A 26,026-nucleotide genomic window follows, 5' to 3' on the forward strand; every position below is an offset into this window, starting at 1 on the left:
TAAAGCTTCCCACCCAGTAAAGTTTCTAATAAAGCTTCCCACCCAGTAAAGTTTGTAATACAGCTTTGTACCCAGTAAAATTTTCAATAAATGATTCCACCCACTAAAACTTATAATAAAGCTTTTCTCTCATTATAATTGTTAATAAAGCTTTTCTCTCATTATAATTGTTAATAAAGCTTTTCTCTCATTATAATTTCTAATAAAGCTTTTTAAACATTAAAATATTTAAAAAAGCTTTCCATCCATTGAAAATTCCAACAAAGCTTTCCTTCATTAAATTGTTAATAAAGTTTTCCACTCACTTAAAATTCTAATAAAGCTTTTCTCCCAGTAAAATATCAAGTAAAGACTTTTTCCCCAGTAAAGTTTCTAATAAAGCTTTCCACTCGGAAACTTTTCAAATAAAGCCTTTCACCCAAAAAAGTTGCTAGAAATGTTTTCCAACCAGCAAAAAATAAAATAAAGCTACAGAAATATGCCTCAAACATTTTCGTTTTTCTGGCTATTATATCTCAAACAAGGTTTGGTTTGCTTGTTAACACGTATAACAATACAATGTTTTTTCCATATTTTTCTTTATTCTTGACTAATTATAGACCTTATGAAAATAGTGGTTAAGAAAGCAAAAGGATAATTAATTTTAGGTAAATGTTTTTAAACTAAACTGTTTAATTTTTGCTATCCAGTTATGGTAAAAATGGTGCCATTCATAAAAAATAGACAAAATATTATGTCTCCCAGTTCGTCAGTTTTTGTAATAATTGATACGGCGTTTGACATTTTAATTTAGAAATTTCTAAGTTTGACTTTTCAATAAATATAGCTTAAAAAACATGTTTTACCTCAGTCAGTAAAAAAAATTAAAAATACACTCAAAATATTCTTGTTTTCAATATGTTTATAATTTGGTCTTTTTGGTCTTGTGACATCAATGGAGTTTTACGTATTCAGACAGACTGTTTTTTATGTTTTTTAAACTGAATTCGAAGGAATATAGAACATGGTCATGTAATTTTGCAGTTCATTTTAAGTGTAAATTGCATATTGCAATGTTGATAAAACGTTTTCCTTATTGGAGCCCATTGGTACCACAGCTTGTATACACACAAACGGGTATTATTGAACATCTTAACAAACTCGTGTGTAAAAGTTTTACATACTTACTAAGTATGGAAATTGATTGAGTTTTTATTTACAATTTTAAAAGCTTATTTACCAATATGGTGAGGGTCTCTAATCAAGGTTTTATTTCACGTCATGATTGATTTTTCGATAAGAAATTACGGTAGCAGTAGGCAGAATGTTACTGTAATCATGCATGTATATACGTGTATTGAACAAGTAGCTAGAGACAAGTTTAAAACTGCTACTCATAAAAACAAGGTGTGACACTAAGCTACAAGTTAATAGACAAGATTCAATACATACCTAATGTTAATATATCTCCTATGGAAACGCAGAAATTGTAAACAGAACCAAATCACAATCGAGATAAAATATTCCCAGTAGTTGTTTTTATGACGTGTGATAGCATTTGTAATGTAGCACCATCGCTTATAAATCAAGCATCGTAATCTCACGACTCTTAAAGCAAATAATGTTTCGAGTTAAGTGTACAGAAATAGCAAAAACCAATAGATTCGAAGAAATATTCTAGTAGTTATGGAAACACCAATAACCTGATATCAGAAACTGCAACTGATTTTCAGTATGACTGTCTTAATATTGTGGAAATTGCAGCCGTCAAGATAAAAACCAAAGGAGAGAGCAAAAGTTTCGTCGTTCTATATGTCACAAGCTGTTAAAAACAACATATACAAAACTCGCTAAGTGGGTTCTGTTTAATTGGATTAAATTATTAATCTATATACCCAATTCAGTTAGCAACGAACGTTTTTTTCTAATAACCTTTTCAAATTTCGATTTATAACGCGCGATACAGGTTAGAAGAGCTATTCCATCCTATCATGCACAAACAGTGTGCTGTATCACTGCATCTAATAAAACTTATAACATTCATACCAAATGAGATATAACTCGAATAGGTGAGCTTTCAGTATCACCTATTAGAATAACACTCTTACAGAATCTATACAAATTCATTATACTTTGCACCAATATTTTTTATTGTATAGTGGGGTATGAAAACACAGATAACACTGATTTTATGATATTTTAGTACAGTTTTGCTTGGTACATGATTTTGTGATATTTTAATATATTCATGTTTTTTGTAGCCGTGCTAACCCTCTACCTGACTTTGATTCTTCTTTACGATGATAACACGGCCACCATGATTTACCACCTTTTCTCTATGGGCTGTTATTTTACACCCATCTTCGGAGCCATGTTGGCCGATTCTCTTTTAGGAAAGTTCAGGTTCGTATTAAAGAATTACTGAAAAAAGTTCTAGTTTGTGTTAAAGAAATACTTAGGTTTATATCAAACATTACTTAGGGAAGTTTAGGCTTTGTTAAACATTACTAAAGAAAGTTGAGACTGTATTAAATGTAATCGTGGAAAGTCCAAGTTTTTATTACAGAATTACTGAAATAATTTCAAGTTTTTATCAGAGAATTACTTCAGGAAGTAGAGGTTTGTATTAAACATTACATAGGAAAGTTGAGGTTTCTACTGTATGATTACTTAGAAAAGGCCATGTGTGTTTTAACAGTGCTTCCACAGACCGGGCACCCAGGATTTTGCAGAACCTAATTTTTCAAGTTATTCCGGATCGTTTGATTATTGGCTAACACTTTTGCCAAAATCTGATTGGACAAAAAGCAAGCGATTGGTGCACCCTTTGTAAAAACTGAATCCATGGCTGGTCACAAAATATATATCGACATTTTATCGAAATTCAGTGAGTAAGTGTACTGACCTTGTATCAGTAATGTAACGTTAATACAGGAAAAAAAAGAAAATGGCTTATAAGTGTTAAGTTGGTATGTGTGGCACTTTTGAGGAATGCTCTCAACGTCAGTGTGTATGCAACGGTTTGTACTGAGAAGTCAAAATGACACGTAAAACAGGTGGAAAACAGCCTCAGAGCATATTAAAGGTAAGAAAAAAGGAAGGGTTGATTACGCTATTCCATTAGAGAGTGATGAAGATGAAATGTCTTGTGATACTTCTGAAGATCACTTGGATTTCGTGACACTGAAGAAACGACTCAGATCACCCAAGCACTCAAGTATGAAAGCAAGGCACAAGAAGAACATGTATCCAATTCGACAATTCTTTGGTATCGAATTCACAACGACATCAAACTTTCCAGATGAAGAAGCTTGGCAGAAAGCGTCAAGCTTAGTGTACTTGACAGAAACATTCAGTTGCTTGCATTTTGCATGACTGTGTTAAGAATTTTATGCACCATATTACTCCCAGGAGATCCAGGTGGCCTTATGAACGTGATTGGAAACATTTGTAAGAAATCTGATATTACAAGACTATTTCATTTGCCAACGATGTGCAGCAATCTGTGTCAGAGAAGTATGTCCAGAAAAACAAAAAGTATACTTGTGCACTACTGTGTCAATAAATGACATTCAAAGAAGTGAAAGAGAAATATAACATTGGAAAACAAACTTTTGAAACATTTAAATGGAAGTTTTGTCGAATGTAGTCTGGGTTTCAGCTAGAATCTATAGTACGATCCGTCCAACATTACTGTAAGCGTGCTGCACTGAAAACGGTAGATTACCATTGATCAAGGTGATGAGAATTATTCTACTGATGCTAAGGTCAAGGGATTCGTATCTACTCTGAAAACAAAGAACGGGAAGAAATAACCAAGCGTCACAACAAATTATGTTTGATCTCAACCGAGAGACCTGGCGGATAAGTCATCAATACAACACCACTCGTGCATCTTTCAAGTTTATTACTGTGTACTATGGGAATTAAAAACTTGCAACAGCGTCACTGAATCTGCGAATTTGTTTGTACAACGTTGTGTGGAGTTTTAGTTCAACCTGAAAACGCTAAATATAGGTGTTTAGTTAATTCCAGAATGATATTATATATTAAGGTTTACCATACAGCCCAGATCCTAGGCGCCTGGTCTGTGGAAGCTCTGTTTAAAAAAAAACTACTGAAGAACGTGTAACTTTGTAACAGAAATTACTTAGAATAGTCCAGATTTGTACTGAATAATTATACTAAGGAAAATTAAGGTTTGTAGTGAAGAACTACTGAGGAAAGTTCAGGATTTTATTTTTAAAATGTTCAGGAGAGCCCCGATTAGTATTAAAAATTCGCGAGGAAAGCATTTCAAATGATAAACGTATTTAAAAGAACTGGAAGCGAAAGCACAATAAATGCTATGGAACTCATGATAGTGTAGTAGTCATTGAAAATTACTAGTTCAAACGCTAAATTTTTGCTAATCACCATACTGGTAGGGACAACAATTTTAATAAAAATAAAACGAAAATATTGTTACATGTTGCATTGCGTAAAAAAAAGCTTATACAAACTCTGGTTGATTGGTAGTCAAGAGTAAGTGGAAAAATTACATAACGAAGTTTTTATCTCTTCTTAACATCCCAACCTTTATGGTTTGTTTCTGAATTTTGCACAAAGCCACACGAGGGCTATATGCGCTAGCCGTCCCTAATTTAGCAGTGTAAGACTAGAGGGAAGGCAGCTACTCAGCACCACCCACCGCCAACTCTTGGGCTACTTTTTTACCGACGAATAATGGGATTGACCGTAATGTTATAACGCCACCACGGCTGAGAGCACGTTTCGTGTGACGGTGATTTCAACCCGCGACCCTCAGATTATGAGTCGAGTGCCTTAACTACCTGGCCATGTCGGACCCCCAACTTTATGTAACACAGGTCTTATTACCCTTACATGGTCATGTAGTTACGGCGTCCTGAGGGTCGCGGGTTCGAACCCCGTCGCATCAAACATGCTTGCCCTTTTCGCCGTGGAAGGCGTTATAATATGTCGGTCAATACTACTATTCGTTGCTAAAAGAGTATCCCAAGAGTTGGCGGTGGGTGGTGATGACTAGCTGCCTTTCCTCTGGTCATACACTGCTAAATTAGGGACGTCTAGCGCAGATAGCTCTCCTGTACCTTTGGGTGAAATTCAAAAAACAAACAAACAAATAACCTTATTACAACTAATTTATTAAGCAACATTGACAAACCAATCTCTCCTTGACCCTTTCTTTAACTCTTCCAAGTGTAAACATATTAAAATAATTATATAAAATATTAACAAATTTCTACGAGTGGTTCAACACCAAGTCTGATGGCTCACGCTACTAAAAATCACGTTTTGATACTTTTGATGGGTACAGCACAAGAAGCTTATTGTGTAGCTTTACACTAAAGAGACAAATAAAATTGTTATTTATATATTTGAAAACGGCTGATATGGGTAGAGAAGGCACTAGTAGAGGAGTGAACGGAAAATAGTTCTTTAATAAATCATGTAAGTTATGCAGAAAGTAATCGTACAGTTAACTTTTTTTAATGTAATAACAGAAATAACACTGCCAGTTAATCACTAAATTTTTAATTACTCATATGGCCTATCACCAGATTTATTCAGTTACAATAATTTTTTTATGGTAACAATAGCGTTAAAACTACTTTGTTTAAATAAAATCCAACCTAGATATTTGTAACTATATATAAATATATATATATATGTGTGTGTATATACTGGTACATATACAGAAAGTTAAACAGAAGATATAACATGAAACTCCAAGTAAACTGTTTCCTGTAGACAGTACTAGTATTTGTTGTTGTTGTTTTTTATCTTCTACATATCTTACGATATAAGAAAAATCTGACTAAACATGTTATTCTACAAAAGTGACATAGGCTTACTTTTGTTGGCTTGTGTTTCTGTTTATAACGATGTCTTGTGTTGAAGTTGGAGTATGCTAAGTTGCAACCCAATTTTTCTTTTTACCTTAAGTGCCTTTACTGTAAATTATGCCACCCATTGGTACAGTTGTAAGTCTACGGATTTACAATGCCAAAATCAGGGGTTTGATTCCCCTCGGTGGACTCAGCAGATAGCCCGATGTGGGTTTGCTACAAGAAAACACACACTGTAAATTATGTTATTTAACACTGTTCAAGACACCGATTTAACAGAGATTTGGATATCCTTCCATACTTTATAAAGTTATGCAATTTTTAAATGGCTCCTAATCTTCCGAAATACAACTCTGCTTGGTTAAAAGAGAATGCCCAGTTAACAGTAACTTTAACACGAAAATGAATTGGACAACAAAAACTGAAGTGTTAACTTTTAACAGAAAATAATGACAATTTGAGTAATTTTCGCTGTTGGTTATTGTACATCTCTTTCACGATTAGTTTACCCATTTCTCCACCTTTTTTTTTCTTCCAAGATTATATTAAGGTGATATGAAGTGATTTTTCTGGATTACTAAAGCCGTATTATAGTTTACGTATTGCCTTACTATCTTACGTAACTTCCTCGATAATTGGGTTGCATTAAGTGATGTTATGACATATCTCTTATTCCAGTAATCTATACATCCATCGTAACTAATTTTAAACATAATTTTCACATTACAACCCTCTTTTTTGCCAGAATTATTACACTATGTAACAAATTTTTTACTTTTTCTTGTTCATGGGCAGAAAGTGTTATTTCCCAATTGCTTATGCCTGAAGTAAATGGAAAATACCTATGTTTTCTCTTCAAACTTTGCTTTTGTGACCTGGGAGCGTATAACGAAAACATGATGGAAGACTATATTTGGACGCTGATACGGAAAAGTAATTTACATTACAGTCGCAAATCTCGAAACCTACTCACTTCTAAACATTTTTGTTCATTTTTGTATAACTTTAGTATAAATACATGTAAATCTTTATTCATATGTTGTTTTATTCAGACCTTATGTAAATGAAAATGTGCAAATTTGCCCATTTTTACATAGAAAATAGGTTAATTTCTAAATTTCATTATCCAGGTCATAAAAGCAAAGTTTGAAGAGAATAATGGCCATTTTCTGTAGTTTTACAACATAAGTAATTAAGAAGTAACACGTACTATTTATGAACAAAATTTTTGTTACATAGTGTTGTTTATATATACCCATTTTAGTATTTTTTTTTAAATCCTTATTTATATCTTCTCCGCTTTATTCTTCGTTCCCACAATATATTAGTCTATTCTTCCTTCTTGTTAAAGATCATATTCTATATACATAGTTTATTCTTTTCTTGAGAAGTATTTGAAGTGTTTTATTTTACAGTTTTCATATTCCATAATTCCATCTTCTTCTTTTTAGAACCATCTTTTACATCTCCATACTTTATGCAGGAGGAAACATCGTCTTAGCACTGGCATCTATTCCAAATTTTCTACCAATGATGTAAGTTCAATATAATCACTGACGAGATCATCTTCCAATTTTGTCAACATTTGTTCCAATTCTCTAAAAATACGAAATTTAAAATAATACTAATTGTCTGCAGTAAGTTATATATATATATGTGTGTGTGTATGTATGTATATCGATTTTTACAGGACGTTTTATGAATAATAACGCACCCCAGTGGCACAGCGATATGTCTGCGGACTTACAATGCTAGAAACCGGGTTTCAATACCCGTTATGAACAGAGCGCAGATAGCCCTTAGTGTAGCTTTGTGCTTAATTTCGAATAAACAAACAAAATGGATCATAGCTTTAATGACTCGGCATTACTATACCAAAACATTACCTGGTTATGGTTGATAATATTGACACTGTTCAAGCTAGTCTAATAAAAATAGCGGTCTGTGATTCTCGACAGAAAGTTCGTTTAGAGAATTAGGGGTTCGATTCCCCTCGGTGGACTCAGGAGATAGCCCAATGGGGTTTTGCTATAAGAAAACGCACACACACTCGTTTAGAGAAAATTTAGTTTGGAATATAACTAAACGAAATAAAAATTAGAGAAGAAATCACACTATGGTGTCTATACGTGTCAAAATGAAAAAACAAAATTAACGGATGAATAAATATTGCAAACAAACAATAGGTGTGTTAGCTTTTACGTAGTCTATAACGTTTTGAACAACCATGCTGAATTATTGTTCATTAAAAGTCCTGAATGATATTTGAAATTCAATACTTACATTTATATGCAAAAACGGCTCGAACAACGTTGTTCGCTCTTCTATGTAAAAGTGTTTTCTCAGCCCAAACGAGCCGTTTTTGCATATAAATTTCTCAACAAGTGGGTTTCTCGTCATCACTGATCAATACTTACATTGTACTTTTCATGTTTATAATGATGCATACCTATTTATATAATACTCTAAATATGAAAAGAAACTTTGAATATGAAGTAATAACCCATCATAGCTTCTTGAACGTGTAACTATATTTCAAAATGCTACCATTCGAAAGGATATAAAATACAGAAAGGTCTGTCTTATCATTTATTCTTTTCGTAACACTGTGTAACAACTGACTAAATACTTGACACATTTTTTTGACATGAATCTCACCTAAATATGTCTTATGACCAAATATCACTCACACAAACATGAAATAGTTTAAGTAAAAAAATTCATCAACAGACATATAACATTTTAATACAAAATCTCACATACAAACAGATACATAACATTTTGAAATAGAATTTCATCTGCATATATGTACTATGCTACTACAATAGTTTACCTAAATACACGTAATGTTTTTAATACAATATATATATAAATGCAACATCTCTTCTACGTATGTTAACATATTAAAACAACACTTCTTTAACAGGTGTATAGCAGTTTAATACAAAATGATACCAACGGACATGAAATTTCTCAATACAGATTTTCACTTATGATCTTGTAAAATAAATACCGACTCTGTCTTATAAATATGTGACATTAAAATGGCCTTCAGATCTGAAATCAAACGTCTTGCAAGGTTTTATCAAAACCAGAATAAAGGTGACGTCAAGTCCTTAAGTGAGCTGTAACTAGTATTGTTAAAACTAGAAACGTTAGTCAATAGAAACTGTTTCGATTCTTATTAGTAGTTGATTAATTCTACTTGATACAGCTATTGTTTCTCTTTCTTATCACATCCTGAGATATATCTCTCTTTTTCGGGTTCTATTCACAAGGTTATTTGTGAACGGTCATCATTATCAACATATTAACATTGAATAGTTTCTTTTTTTCTTTTTTGATAGTATTAGTTAGAATTATGTGAACAGTTTATCTGAAATATCCTTGTACAAGGTACATAATATATAAATGTATTTAACATTTAACAGGTAAACTGAGTCTCGTGGCTTGGAATAACGGGTATCTTGTGCACTTGTTATTCTTGATCGACGAAACGTAACGTCTCGTCTGAACTCGCTTTTATAATTATTCAAAATACTCGATTAATGTGCAAAGCATTACCTCAATACATTGAGCAATATCTTTAACATTAAACCAAGACGCTCGAATAATGGGTGTAATACTACCACAAGGCACTACATAATGGACATAACAACACTCAAAGACAACTGAGCAATATTTATTATGTTTAGCTTTGTATTATCATTATTTCAGACCTATATCGATGGCAGGTTTAGCACTCATAGCGATTGGTACTGGTGGTATAAAGCCTTGTGTGTCCGCTTTTGGAGGTGATCAGTTCGGCCCTGGTCAGGTGGGTTTTTGATCTACATTTGTATTTAAGAGATTTACCCAAATAAAATCTTTCGAATTTTGGTGGAAAACAAAAGATGAATTGCAAAATCAAAATTTAACCTCGTCATACGAATTGTGTTCAGACAGAAATCAGACCTTCTTTCCCACGCACTAGGAACGCGTAAATTATCATCAAAGAATAATTGTGACCCAGAACAATGTCCGTCCACTGCTAACGGCATTAGGAACACGACAATATCCGTCGACTGCTAGCGGCGTTAGATGTTATGTACTTCCGTAAAAAAGTGACATGTAACGCAATTACAAATAACTATTGCGATTGTTACTTGAAAAATAAAACAAAAAGGGCTCTGCATTTTAACACTAACGAAGCAAGCTCGTGTTATGCACGCATCGTCACGACAACAAAAATAAAGTGTTCTTTAACTTTCTAACAGCAAGCAGCATATCGTTCGTTGTATAATTACTGTCCTTTCACATCGTTCTGCTCCGTTTTAACAAAGTACCACGTAACCCCCAGTTTTTATATTATCATAAATGGTTTCTGTGGGTAGCTTTATCTAAACGACTGACGTTCTTTACCCATAAACAGCGGGAAAGTTGTGGGTAGCAACATCAGTTGATGATGGCTACCTTTTAAGAGTTAAAGCAGATAAACACATTCAAATTGTTAACACTACGCCTACATTTCTCCCATCTGGTCTATTGAATGTTACATAAAGATAACAGAGCTACATCGTACTTAACAACTTTAATATCGTTTGTAAGCTGCAATATGATATGGCTGGCTCAAAGAAAGTTAAATCCCATTTTCTTTCTGAACACTTCTCGTACTTTATTTTTATTTTGACTTAACTGCATTAATACTTTTGGAAAGTCTCTTCTATGAGATGTGATGGAAACTACATTAAAACAATTCAAGAACAAAATATCAAGAAAAAGAAACTCATGTTATAACGTTAAAAACATTATAATTAAATGACTCTTGATGAACCTGTGGTAAGTTTACTATCTTATAAAGCTTAAATTCGAAGTTCGTGGTGGACACAATGCAACTAGTCCATTGTGCAGCTTTGCACTGAAAAAACAACACCAACAATTAAAATTAATATATAATATACGTGTGTAGACTATTTCTCGCCGGTTATCTCAGAAGAAAGTGTTATAAGTTTACAGATATTAATATGTAAATGCTCTACTCATTGTACTTTCCTAACTAGTGTAACAATAATGCATTGTAAGCGTCATGAATGTGTACAGAACATATGGTTTAAATTAAAATCAAAGTTTAAAATCAAGTTCCTAACGTGGTTTAAAACCGAAGCATTGTTCTCGTTCATAATATTGTTCATGTCTTTTCCTCCGCCCCCCCGCTACTACAGCGGTATGTCTCCGGATTTACAACGCTAAAATCAGGGGTTCGATTCCCCTCGGTGGGCTGAGTAGATAGCCCTCTGTGGCTTTGCTATCACAAACACACACGCACACACTCCCCCCCCGTTTCAATAGCTTCACGAATATTATGTTGTTCGTAAGAGGAAGGAATAATTAGCAGTTGTATTACGTGTTTGTATTACTAACCATTCAGTTAGTATAGAGGGATCTAAAGTTATCGCTGAAATTAAATTCTACAAATAGTTTTAATATTTGTGAAGCTATTCAAAGTAATAATAAAAAAGAGAGACATGAGCAACTTATGAACAAGGAGAATGGTCCGACTTTTCTCTCTTATCCTTTTAGCTTAAACTTAAAGTGTTCTACACACGTTCGTGATGTTTAGTTACTGGTTCATTGGATGTAAATGTATGTTGATGGCAACATAAAATATTAATGTCACTGAGAACTGATACCATTATTATGTGAAGATATCTGATTAGAACTGGTCGAAATAAATATATATTAATGTGTTCATGCTTTTAATAATATTAATATGTGCTATTTATTAACTCCCTCTATGAACTTATGCGTCTTCCTTAATTTTCTTTTTTAACATTTTGATAGTTAAATTTCAAGTTAGTACCAGTAGTAACTGGTAAATAACAATAATAAACGAAGTATAAGAAATTACACCTAAACAAACCGATTAGTTGGAATGAAAATAAATTTAGTTTCTAGTTAAAGAAGCTTAATAAAAAAACAAACTACTAATTCAAAATTTAGTTACGTTCAAAGTCATCTACTTAATACAACTTTAACCGATATGATCGTGTAACTTCTACAAGATCCTTTTGGTTTTCTCAGAAATTTAACAACATATATGTGTTTGTACATAACCAAAAGACGCGGTCTTAAAGTGTGTATTAAAGTGAAAACGGTTGGACACAAACCTACTTTCGAAGCCTGGTTACCAAGAGATGTATATAGAACCTTTAATTTACAGTATCTTATAAAAGTATTACCGATAAATGACTTCTTGTTCCCTTGGATATGATCATCACATGATTTCTATTTTTTAGGAGCGACAACTCCAAAGATTTTTCTCCCTCTTCTACCTTTCTATCAATGCAGGAAGTCTACTTTCTACTTTTCTTACACCCATTTTAAGAGGTATGTGATAGTTTTTATCATCCAAAAAAACAATGAAATTCTCTTCATGTAATAATTGCTGTGATGTTGATACTGTAATCTAGAAGAAGCAACAAAATATAGCTTAGTTATATATAAAAAAACTACGTTATCTAAACAGATAATCATACATTACAGCTTAGGTACCAAGAAACCAATATAGTAGGTCGAATTATCCAGAAATCAACATAATACATGTACTCGTCTTGAAAGTATAGTACAGTTTAGATATCCAAACAATTGCGTGATCTAGTCAGTAATGTAGATTATTACATAATATAAACTAGGAACTAATATAATAGGTCTAGTTATCCAGAAACCGGCATGATACATGTACTCATCTAGAAAGTGTAGTACAGTTTAAATATCTAAACAATTACGTGATTTAATTAGTAATGTAGATCATTACATAATATAAACTAGAAACTAATATGATGGGTCTAGTTATCCAGAAATCAATAGAGCAGTGATATTATAATGAGTAATATATAATATTCGTAATACATCCTAGTTATCAAAAAACTATATGACCTAGCCAGTAATTTATATAATCACATAATACAGTTTCGTTATCCAAAAACTACATGACTCAACCTTGTAAACTAGATTTTCACATACTATAAACTAGTGATTTAGGTTATCACCTAAAAATTTAAAAGCAGTATAATACATCCTTCAGTATTTCGGAAAAGTTTATTCAATGTGTGTTTGTGCCCCAAGAAACATATCCCAATAATGTGGATGAATTAATGTGTGTTAATTCTAATAATTTAGTTCATCCAAGGACTATTTTCTTTGCTTTCTAAGACTAATTATCTTAAGTTCAAATGCAGTGTTTCAAGTACTAGATGTGAAATTTTATCAAAACGCCCAGAACTAAAGTTAGAAAGTTGTGACGACTTTAGTCAGATTTTAGGTGTTCATCAACAGAAGGTCTATGTTACAAAATTTGTTTTTCATGACTAATTAATTACTATTTATAGATATTTTCAACTTACATAAATACAGTTCGAGTTTAGATCGTTTTAATGTTTATTTTATTTAATCGTATAACTAGTTTTCAAACACTAAATGACCCAGTTCTCGTATAGCGGACGTCCATTGTTTTGGTAATGAAACGTGCTATCCTCTCGCCTTTGGAGTTCCTGCTGGTCTTATGGTCATCGCTGTAGGCAAGTAGCTCTCTTTAATATTAGAAAGTGTTACATTTCGAATTTCACCCGAATATTGTTGAAAATAAAAGCATTTCACGAAGAAAAGTCTTGAATGCTAAAACAAGAGAGTTCATGAAACTTTTGAAAGTAATTTATAAAATTATTATATGAACTAGTTTTTTTTCTTGGGTCTTGTTTGTATTTAAACGTACATTTTCTATAACCAAGTGACCATTCAAACTGCTATGATCCCTGGAATCACGTCGCTACAAAGTAGATGTTTCGTTTCATCAATCGTTGTATTAGATAGAAACACATATATGATCTAATTTCCATAATATTGTTTTGTCTTGTGAGCTAGTTCATGAAATGAACATTACTTCTCAGGCGATTTGTAAATAAGGTGTATTCTGTTATTTTTTTAAAGTTAATTGCATTAACATAAATACTCAACTCGTTTAATATATATGACATAACTGTTTTTATCATTACTTCCTAACTGTTGGTGGCCCGGCATGGCTAGATGGTCAAGGCACTCGACTCGTAATCTGAGGGTCGTGGGTTTGAATCCCCGTCATACCAAATATGCTCCGCCCTTTCAGCCGTGGGGGTGCGTTATAATATACCAGTTAATCCCACCATTCGTTGGTAAAAGAGTATCCCAAGAGTTGGCGGTGGGTGGTGATGACTAGCTGCCTTCCCTCTAGTCTTAAATTGCTAAATTAGGGACGGCTAGCACAAATAGCCCTCGAGTAGCTTTGCGCGAAATTCAAAACAAACCAAACCTAACTTTTGGACGAACCTCGTGAAATATTGTTGTTATTACAGCCAAATATATTGTTAAAAGTGAAGGCAGTGAATGAAATGCTGAATCAATGCACCTTAATAAAATTATTTTTAACTTTGATGCACAAAGTTAGAACATTTTATTAAATTAGCTGTATTAATTATTAAGGTAATTTTAGGTTCTAGTATATGGAAGTACCTTGCTTTGATCAGAAGACGAACATATTTTTTACGTTTTACAATAAGATATTCTGAATATCTTACGAATATTTTGTGCATATTATAACACGATTTCAGAGATAATGTTTATATCCATTAAAAACATACCATAAGAAATAATGTTGTTATTTCTTATTTTTTATCGATGAAAATCTTTATTAAAAATTAAAAAACTTTCGTAGTAACATTTAGTTATAACATTATAACACCCCACGGCTGAAAGGGCGACCATGTTTGGTGCAACTGGGATTCGAATCCGCGACCCTCAGATGACGATTTGAACTCCTTAACCCACCTGGCCATGCCGGGCCCCGCAGGAGAGATAATATACTTTATGATACGCAGTATTTACTTGAATGTGGCCCGTGTTTGATTAATATGATTAAATTGACTATACTAAATATTAGTTATAATAAATATATTAATAATATTACACAAGTAATCGCTGAATATGACAAAATATCAAGTACACATTAAAATATTTATTATAAAATAATTTATATTGAAACATTCCTAATGTTTTATTGTAAATGCATATTCAGCTTTATCAGTATTAGTTATTCATTTGTTCAAAGTCGATATATATTTACTAATAAACAGTGATTTTATTGTACTTAATGAAGCTCGAGTGTTAAATACAAACAAAACATTAGAAATTACACATATCTTTGCTAAATTTATACAATGTTTGGTCAATGGTTTGGAATTAAACACAAAACTACACAATGGGCTATCTATGCTTGCCCAGTTTCTGGCGATGTGAGTAGCACTATGCTGCTGGGAGGCATTTATACGATGTTTTACAGACGTTAATATACTTTATGAAATGGTAATGTATTTGAATTTGTTGATAAGTACCTCCCTAAGATATTTTAAAGATTGTACCATAGTGTAGGGAAAAAACAAACTAGGCATGAATTACTTTTCATTTCAGTAAGAGAAAGTTCTTTCAGACAATAATTTGTTATTCATCTAAAATGTTTAACCATTCTGACCTGATTTTTGTTAAATAGAATTCAAATCTCTATTATTTTGCTGTATACAAACTTGCATCTGCAAGCAGTTGTTATGAAATATTGGATTACTTATTTATTTTTAATATTTTGAATTTCATGCGAAGCTACTTACGGACTATCTGCGCTAGCCGTCCCTAATTTTAGGGCAAGCATATTTGGTACTACGGGGATTCGATCCCGCGCCCCTCAGATTACGAGTTAAACGTCTTGACCCATGCCTCCACTCTCACTCTTTAATTTATGAATATGGATTTGTTTCGTACATATTAACAATTAATTCAAGAGAAATTTCATATTATAGTCCTTAGAGAAATCTGGCTGAAAACGTATTTAATAAACAAGGGTATGAAAATACTATATCGTTAGGGATTATAACGTACTAGGAGAATAGCATTTGAAAGTAATGAAATAACTGGCCAAGAAGTATAATCTAAGTATACATTGTACAATGCTTTGTTATCAGTTTTATGCAAAACTTCTAAACAACTAGTTCAAGAAGGATTTATAAAACACTTATAACCAATAAATGCTCTCTCAGTTAGGTATAGGAAAAATATTAATACAAAAGGTGCACTATATATTGTAATTAATAAAATAATTTTATTTATAATAATAGCATAATGCATGCTCTTTTTCTCAGACATATCAGAAATTTGTGATAACTTTCATAAGAGACTTTTATATAAATGTATCTATAAAAATAGAACTATTGTTTTTAAATTGACTTAAGTCATATATGTTAATCACAAAACAATTAGCTAAAGTTAATACAAATGAAATGTAAATTAATCTGATGCACACGGGAGATCAACTGTAAGTTTATCATTATTTTTTTATTTAAATGATTATTTTAAAATTAAGTTTGATAGAGAAATATTTAGTTTTGAAGATAATTCAATAATAATTTACAAAATAAATTCTTATAAAGACTTTATCAAAAATATAAATAATGAGTTGAAATATATAAAGTAATATTTCAGTGAAAGTGATGTTTAAATATTAAAATGCCCGGCATGGTCATGTGGTTAACTCACTCAACTCGTAATCAGAGGGTCGCGAGTTCGAATCCCCGCACACCAAACATGCTCGCCCTATAAAACCGTGGTGGCGTTATAATGTGACGGTCAATCCCACTATTCGTTGGTAAAAGAGTAGCCCAAGAGTTGGTGGTGGGTGGTGATGACTAGCTGCCTCCCCTCTAGTCTTACACTGCTAAATTAGGGACGGCTAGCGCAGAAAGCCCTCGTGTAGCTTTGCACGAAATTCAAATAAAACAAAACATAGATTAAACTTCATACAATAATTGTACTTAAACCATAAGCAATGTTATTATAATGATTGCTAACTATTGAATCTTGAATTACCCTATTGAATTAAATATCGCGGTTTTAAAACTCACGATTTTTAAAGTCTCGTTCAGTATTTGTTCTTAATAACTTTTAATGTTTTGGTTTTCTCATAAGGACGTTCCCTTTACATAATACAAATAGATTTACAACATTTATTTCCTGTAGTTTTCATTTGTTTCAGTAGTTTTTTTTTCAACACTGGTACAAGATCTCTATTTATAAATAAAACACAATCTTTGTGGTGCTCATTAATGTCGTTCTGTTCAACTTCTTTCTTCACTCCTTGTTGAAACTAATTATTTCTGACATTTCTAGCAACAAATTACACTACTCGTTGGTATAATTCCTTTTTTTAAGTTCCCGGAGTTTTAATATCTTCATTTACATTTGAAATTATTTTTACTTCATGTATGGTTTATATTATGTTTTATTATTGTATGTCTGATACTCCTTTAATTTTGTCATTAGTATTTCTTGAATACTGCTGTAAGTCAGTTACTTATGCTTTTGAGATGTAAAATATTAATATCATTTACCCATGTTTGGAAAGTAAGACTTAGAAATAATATTTTATGACTATTAAGAGCATTCTTCGTGTATTATATTAGTACTTTAGTAGTAGTGTTTTATCGATTATAATATGTTAATACAGTTCTCTACACTTCATAGTGATACATGGGTAGTAAGTTCTACATTGTCCCATCCAAAGGATTCACTGCTTCAAGGGACATGGCCAAGCGCGTAAGGCGTGCGACTCGTAATCCGAGGGTCGCGGGTTCGCGCCCGCGTCGCGCTAAACATGCTCGCCCTCCCAGCCGTGGGGGCGTATAATGTGACGGTAAATCCCACTATTCGTTGGTAAAAGAGTAGCCCAAGAGTTGGCGGTGGGTGGTGATGACTAGCTGCCTTCCCTCTAGTCTTACACTGCTAAATTAGGGACGGCTAGCACAGATAGCCCTCGAGTAGCTTTGTGCGAGATTCCAAAACAAACAAAGCTTCAAGGGAGGAGGAGAGGGCGTGATGTCATCAGAGATAACGACGTCATAGTTCCAAGTTATTAGGGACGTGTTGCTATGACAGGTGGCCATGTTGTAATAGTTCAACAATGTATCACCAGATAATAAAACACTTTACATATGTTACTTTATTTAAAGACAGAATCTTAAACAAGGAAATTACATTTCCTTTTGAATAATCAGCCCTAAAAGACGATTTCTTAATTAAAACTTTCAATTTTAATTATCAGCCAAGTGTTTAAATAATCTCAGTGATATCATAAAATAATTAAAACATATATTTAATACAAAAATTTACATCGTCAATAAAACATTTATTATAAATAACACATTAATTTGTGACAAAGTAATATATGCACGTTTTACAAAGGCGGACTTTAACATATAGTTAATCACTCTTATTACTGTAAGGTTTTAACAAATATACTGTGACAGTACAAGTCATCAATGCCAAGATCTAATTGTGTTAAAATTAATTATTTCTTCTAAAAATAATAAATGATTGAGTTATTTCGTCCATTTTATATATAGCCATTAAACACCTCTAAACGCGGGTTCGAAACCCCATCGCACCAAACATGCTCGCCATTTCAGCCATGGAGGCGTTATAATGAAACTATCAATCCCACTATTCGTTGGTAAAAGAGTTGGCGATGGATTGCGATGACTAGCGGCCATTCCTCTTGTCTCACACTGCTAAATTAGGGACGGCTAGCGCAGATAGCTCTCGTGTATCTTTGCGCAAAATTAAAAAATAAACCAATTAACTAACTTGTATATAAAATAGCAGAACCTTAAGACTAACTATCCCCTTGTGGCAAAACCTAGAACTATAATCTCGTCATCTTTGATAACATCATCCCTCTTTTCTTTCCATGACGCATCCAGTTAATGTGAGACAGCATCCTATGGCCGCGATAGTGGGGAACATACGACTTACATGAACTGTTATTGTTTGTCTGGTAAATTTGAGGAAACTCAACACTAAGCATTGGGAGTTTGGGTACCCGTGATGGCCACAGCACATATAGCTCATTGTGTAGGTTAACCCTTAACAAGAAACAAAATAAACTCTCTTTACCAAATACATTCCTTAAAATGTTTAATTCTTTTATAAATTAAAGAATTATATTTTACCCCGGTGTAACAAAATAAATAAAAGTATGTTAACTTAAAATATATGTTAAACTGAGTTTGGAAGAACAATGTCCTACAGTTGATATTGAATAGTTTCCCTCATTTCAAACACACAGTAGCTAAAATTGAAACTCATTGAAATTATGTTTATATTACATCAAAGTTTGAACACGATAGTAACATTCATACAGAACAAATGAAAGTTTCCAAATTTTGTATAATTTTGTTTTAGTCCTGTTTCTGCTGGGAAAATCGCTCTACAAAATTGTTCCACCGAAAGGAAACATTGTTATCACAGTTATAAAATGCATATGTGTAAGTAAAGTGTTTTTTGTTTTAGATTTTTAAGATGACAAAGTTTCCGATAAAATCTGCGAGAAAAATAAAATATATTTAGAATTCCTAAAGAATCGATTAATATTACCAAATAATAAAGTAACTTCGTAACTATGAAAAAACATTTGTTATTTCATTGTTAAGGCTAGTCGGATAATACTGAAAGCATAATCAGATTGTTTATATGACATAACGTAGAGCACTATAACATTTGTAATATTTTACTCAAACAAGTACGATGTGTAAAACATTTCACACAGACCAGTATAGTTTTCATAAAGTATTCTGTAGAGAAGTAAAATATGTTACTTCCAGAAAGTTAGTAGCTATAACATATTTTGCAGAGCTCTAGTGTAGCGGAACAGCACGTTACCTCTAATCATTTGTAGTTCTGTGAAGTATGTAAAAATGTTACTTATAGTGGTGCAGTGCATTATCTCTAACGATTTATAGAACTGAACAATGTTTAAAATGTTAGTTGTAGCGGAATAATACATTATCTCTAACAATTTGTAATGTTATGCAGTATTTAAAATGTTACTGTAGCACGAAATCATCTATAGGTTATGTTTTCAGCACGCACTAGGAAGAAAAAGTAGCGCTAAGAAAAACGGAGAGCGTAAAGATCACTGGTTAGACTACGCTGATGATAAATACGACGTAAGTGTTACTTTTTATAATTAATTTCTTTGCACATCAATTTCACTTAAAATATCTTGACTTACTATCAGAAGAATTATCAACGTCAGAGGTCATGGTGTCAGCAGAAGTTCACGAGCTATAAAAGTTCTTAATGGAGCTTTACTCGTCTGCTTGGTTACTTATTGTTATAAAGTAACATTTTTATAAATGTTCACACAGTTTAAGTTGCTTTGCGATAACTAAGGTTAATGCATGTATATTTGTTTGATATTTTTTTATCTCAACGGTATGTATTCTGACACTTGGGCTAAATAGCCAATGTAGAAATATCTTAAGATCTAGTGTATCCATCTGTCAACCTCCTTCACCTCTGCTGCTTCTCCTAACCGACTGATTATTACAGTAATTAAACCTTTAGTTGCAATTAATGACAAGGATTTGTTTTTCAACAATTTCACAGTATTAACTGACAAACAACAATTATTAACGTTAAGTATTTTCACACTAAACTGATACACTACAAGCTCTGTCCGTGTTTCTTTTAAATATTTTCACACCAGACTGAAAAATGTCAAATAGTTTTAATATCTATTTGAATATTTTCACAGTTTAGTATCAACAAACAATAGTCAGTGCTAATATTTTGAAGACATTCTGAGTATAAGCTGACTAACAATATTGTTAACGTTCTTAAATATTTTAAAATTAAACTGTTAAAACAACCTATTGTTAACGTTTTGTAAATATTTTCGTAGTCTAAATATAAACAAAACAATTATTATTCATATTTTTATAAGTATTATTGCACCATAAACCAAAGAATGACTGCTAACATTAATGTACTTTTTTTCCAGCACAAACTGATAGGAGATATTAAGGATGTGTTACATGTTTTGAAGTTATATCTACCACTGCCTGTATTCTGGGCACTTTTTGACCAGCAGGTAAGTTATGATATTTTTAGATGACGACTACAAACAAACTACGGAACCTATTTCTAAATAAGTTTCTTCTTCCCGTGTTATGCCCCATAGTTCAGTGGTAAGACTATGGGCTTGTAACGCTTAATATAAATGCTCAATACCCACAGCGCACAAAGCTCATGTACCAAAATGTGTAGTTTTCGTGTTTGTTTGTTTTTTAACAAAGCAAGCCTTACATCTTAAACTTCCTTTGACCTCTGAGTACACATATGCGTATATTTAAGTGTATATACCAGATAACTGATGTGAGTTGAACATATATCGAAAACAACAAAACATGCTACTACAGACCTGATTAGTTATCGTAATAACCCCAGACCAGTTTTTTACACTGATTCTCTACTTATTAAGAATATAGTCACTAAATTTGTTTCATAATGTCCAAATTTCAAGTTAGTACCTTACTTTTTCTGTTAGCTTCATAATGAATTTAGGCTTCATATATCACCTTAAGTGAATTCTGACCAACAGAAGTTTACTTAAGGGGCCATCTTTCTAGGTTACTATTCTGTTTATCTTTTAGAAACATATATTCGGCTATAACAACATAGATATCAGAATAAATAAACAGTATTTGTTTAGATTCAAAGAAGTTAAGGTTTGTCGTGATGGTCAAAGACTAGTTAAGTAAATGTTTACAATATTCCGATGTTTCGTCAATATAATTATATAAATATTATTCTTTCTGTAAAACTTAGGGTTCAAGATGGACACTTCAAGCCACAAGAATGGATGGTCAAATTGTAAGTATCGATGTAAAGCAACACAGCTAAAAAAACAAAAAAAAAACACATTTTGACAAAAGCATCTGTGCAACGTTTGTGCGACATTTGCATTTCGTGTTCGCCATTATTGCGTGAAAATTTTACAAATTCTTTTCTTTGTGAGCAAAACGAATTCTTTTTGGTTTTCACGTATTTTTAAAGTGTCAATTGCTATTGCAATAGTATTATTGTAAAATTGTGATATTAACTCATTACATCATCAAAACATATAATCAAAGTTTTTGTAAGCCATACCAGATTTATATGTACAGAACCACAGAGTAACTTCGAAACATTCACACATCCTGAATCGCCCTCTGTATAGATGTTTTAACTATGATAGCATTATAAACTATTCTCTGTTTACAGTAGCAGATCTAGAATTTTGGAAAGGGGGATGCGGTCGCCTGGATGAACCTCATATAATTTTAGCATACACCTCATTTATATTGATACATCCATATGATACATCAAACTTAGAGATTATATTATATATTATCGTCTTGTAGCTAGGAAGGCATGAAAATAATAATTTATTGAAATTATTGTTAAAAGGGGCGTACTTTAGAGCATAAGGGCGCAAAATTATGAAAAAGAGAGGGACAGTCCCCCCTAATCCAGTGAATGTTTTAACCACAAAACCATAATGAACTATCTTCAGTGTGGATGTTTTAACTAAGTACATATATTTCCTTCAGCACATTTCTTAAATAAATACAGATGTGCTTTAGCTGAAGTTAATAATGAAACTTAAAATAATTGTTAATTCAAAGATATGGCCCCTAACTGATCATGTCTTTTAATAAATTTCATGCTCAAACAAAATGTATATTAATTATAGTCAACACTAAAAACACAACATAAAACGAATAAACTACAAACAATAAAAACAAGATCTTGTTATTCTTCGGCGTTAATAAGAATATGTGCAATACATCAAATATTGTCGATAAATTTATCTATTGTACTCACACTTAAACACTGTAAACACCTTACCCTAAACCTTCTTCGATTACTTATGTTTATCAGAATGATATTTTTTAACCTAAAGCAATGACCAATCTTTATTTAATTTTGTAGGACAAATTTATCTTTAAAAAAAAGTATTTATTGAAAAGAAAAGATAAATTTTCAAAGTAAACTTCTAATTAAAACAGACCAGATATAAGAACAGACAATTATCTGTAATCATTGTTTTGCAAGAAGGATTTCTAATTCAACTAGACCAGATGTAAGAACGGACAATAATTATCTGTAATAATTGTTTTGCGGGAAGGATTTCTAATTCAACTAGACCAGATGTAAGAACAGGCAATTATCTGTAATAATTGTTTTCCAGGAAAGATTTCTAATTAAACCAGACCAGATATAAAGACAGACAATTATCTATAATAATTGTTTTACAGGGAGAATTTCTAATTAAACCAGACCAGATGCAAGTCATTAATCCTCTGTTGATTATAGTTTTCATTCCCCTTTTTGAATACATAATATATCCAGTGACGGCTAAGTGCAACTTTTTAACCAGGTAGGATCTGTACAATGTTTTTTACCTGTTCTATTAATAAAAGTAGTTTTATAACAGGATGTCTCATTTTATTATGAAAAAATAATTTCCAATATAAGTAGAAATGCATATAAATAACATATAGTTTACATTTCAACGTATTTATTACAAAACATGAAATTACTGCTATAATTGACGGAATTCTTGTATTTATAAATAAAGAATTATCAAAAGTGGTTTCATGCTTCATATTAAAAAGAAAGTTTACTCACTGGCAAACATTTTTTGATAAGTTGCACCATAAAATTCCCACTAAACAATTTACATATATTCAAGAAACAAGACGTTCTGAATAAACCATTCAACAACAAATATATACATAAAAGAACTAAGTGAAAGAGGATAAAACAACCAAAATGGACCACACATATAATGTTCTAATACCTTATTTGTTGGGCAAGAATTAAATTTATTTAGATAATTTAAAAGTTGTACACATTGATTTTTTTCTGCCCAGGAATTAAATCGATAAAACATATGATTTTTTTCAATAGTTTAAATATGTTTTAAACTATCAATTTATTAACACTATCCTCTATGCTAAGTTTTCAGTAATGCGTTTCACATACAAATGAGCAGACATTGAATTCGTTCTACAATAGGGCCTAAAGCCTCACTTCTACTGTCCTATATTTATCCTAAGGTGACAATGATGAACCTTAAGACAAAACTCTGTAAATGGGCTTTTAAGTCTTTCTTTGAACAATTGCAATCTTAAGATCAACTATCTTCTCGTATTTTGTTCAATATTTTTCTTCCTTCAGACCTCTCCAGAGAATCGCAATTGGAGGCCTCTTAACTGCTTCCTCTTTTGTAATTGCTGGCTTCCTGCAGCTCAGAATTGAGGTAATGAGACAGTTTTCCATAAATCTTTTGTGTTTATTTCTTAGAGAGAAATACAGTAAAAGGTGAACAACATTCTACTTTTATATTGATTAAGTCCTTATATTTTAGACTATTTTTATATATTAGGTTGAGGAATAATTCGTGAGCGTTTTTAAATAATTTCATTCAAGCATTACCTGCAAGACTATACAATACTTCAATGCATGAACACATTACACCCAACACATTTATTATGATACTTTATTTCATGTAATACCTAGGTATATAGTATGCATTGTTTTAAACGAAATTGCAAGAAATTAAATGCGTAAAGCAGATGGTGTCGAAATGTTCGATTTTGTCCACTTGACATTCCATTTAATGAGCTGAAAATGAAAGCAAATATTAAAAACATATGAAAATCAAACACCCCATCTATTAGAGCAAAAAATTATCTACCAAATGACATAAAATATTTTGCGAAAGCGTTTCATTTATGAATATATTTTTTTAACTTGAAAAAACTCTCACGAATTATTCCTCAACCCAATAAATTGATATCACAAAGAATATTAACTTTCAGGAAATGTACCAAAATACCCTTCAAGAAGAATAGTTTAGAATACAGCAGATTGTTTAGTTCAATAACTTTCAACTCATTTTAAACATCGTTACAGAATACGCTTCCTGTAATTCCAGCATCGGGGTTTGCTCAACTGGGAGTCATCAACACACTGCCTTGTAAACTTGATCTTATAAGCCTTTCTAGTAATGTCACAATAGAATCAAATGAGGTAAGTTGTATATTTATACGATGTACCTCACCTTGCAAACCTGCTTATAACTTATCAGGTGTAATAAAATGTGTGTTTGTTTATATACATACATATATATGACAGTAAGACAATAAGACAGTAATATATTTGAAGGACGAAAACTGTGTACGTCAATCTTGTTGGCAAATATCATAAATTTTATAAGCATCGATATTTAATTAACTTCTAAGTTAACAAAATTTTCGGCTACTTGAAATCGTAAAAGAAGACGTGATAAATCGGAAACTTGTCTGAGATAAATTATAATACGTGACAGGTGCCACTACCACAAGCTTTAATCCGTTACGACTAAAAACGACTAACCAGGACCGGAAATGCATTAAATGACTATATATATTTATATTAAATGATAAATAAACAAAGAACAAAAGTAAATCTTAAATGCTGCATGCATTAAAAGTATATTTAGGGGTATAGATTATTATGTGGGAAATAAAATGTACCCTGGGTTTTGGAGGTAACTGAAGAAGTAGGAATACACATTGTCGTGGGAGTACACCATCTATCAATCTTAATCTCTCTCTATTTGTCAGTCTCACGTGAAGAAATTCATTAAAATTTTTCTTCAAAAACAAAAGAAATACAAGCTATAATTTGGGTGTTTAAACCCCCAGCGTCGCACGTCTATATCATCCTTTCACTGCCCGCAGAGTGTTGTGGGGATTTGACTGCTCTCCAAAGTAAAATTAAAGAAAAACTAAATAAGGTACTACGACTTGTGGGTAAGTTAGACAAACGTATCTCCTGAAGTTGGCATACTAGCCCCCATTATAGTAGCAAAGTACTAATATAACGTAATTAGGAATACAGTAAATGAATTGTTCTGGAGAAATTATGAAACTAAACCACCAAAACTAACTAGTATAACTTTCAACCGCCACTCATTAAGTCCACTGTAACTACCAATTTTCATCCTTTATACGAGTCTTTATATGTTCTTCCGCATAAAAGTAGTGCTAAATTGTTTAAAAGACCTTATTAAAAACTAAATATACTTATTGTATTATTTCCAGCAAAAACTTCTTAATTTTTACTAATTTAGATTTAATATATGTTTATATTTATCACAAAATATTTTAATAATTTTATTCAGAGTTTCGATATTGAATTCGCTGAATATTAATTTTTGCATCAGTATTTCAAAGATAATAATGAAGTACTGT

General features: G+C 32.0%; 1 protein-coding gene across 2 annotated transcripts in view; it reads left to right on the plus strand.

The window, feature by feature from the left end:
- LOC143225757 (solute carrier family 15 member 1-like) overlaps nucleotides 1-26,026 on the plus strand; it is a 58,350-nt gene that overhangs the window by 21,706 nt on the left and 10,618 nt on the right. For both annotated transcript variants that reach the window (XM_076455708.1, XM_076455707.1), the window contains exons 4-15: nucleotides 2,241-2,382; nucleotides 7,301-7,384; nucleotides 9,567-9,666; nucleotides 12,125-12,215; nucleotides 13,325-13,405; nucleotides 19,143-19,225; nucleotides 19,823-19,906; nucleotides 20,743-20,832; nucleotides 21,570-21,614; nucleotides 23,042-23,163; nucleotides 23,967-24,048; nucleotides 24,705-24,821. In XM_076455708.1, the coding sequence (XP_076311823.1) occupies nucleotides 2,241-2,382; nucleotides 7,301-7,384; nucleotides 9,567-9,666; nucleotides 12,125-12,215; nucleotides 13,325-13,405; nucleotides 19,143-19,225; nucleotides 19,823-19,906; nucleotides 20,743-20,832; nucleotides 21,570-21,614; nucleotides 23,042-23,163; nucleotides 23,967-24,048; nucleotides 24,705-24,821 (1,121 nt within the window). The remainder of the gene's footprint in view (nucleotides 1-2,240; nucleotides 2,383-7,300; nucleotides 7,385-9,566; nucleotides 9,667-12,124; nucleotides 12,216-13,324; nucleotides 13,406-19,142; nucleotides 19,226-19,822; nucleotides 19,907-20,742; nucleotides 20,833-21,569; nucleotides 21,615-23,041; nucleotides 23,164-23,966; nucleotides 24,049-24,704; nucleotides 24,822-26,026) is intronic.

Source organism: Tachypleus tridentatus, chromosome 9 (assembly GCF_004210375.1).
Source record: "Tachypleus tridentatus isolate NWPU-2018 chromosome 9, ASM421037v1, whole genome shotgun sequence".
In the NCBI taxonomy this organism is placed as follows: Eukaryota; Metazoa; Arthropoda; class Merostomata; order Xiphosura; family Limulidae; genus Tachypleus; species Tachypleus tridentatus.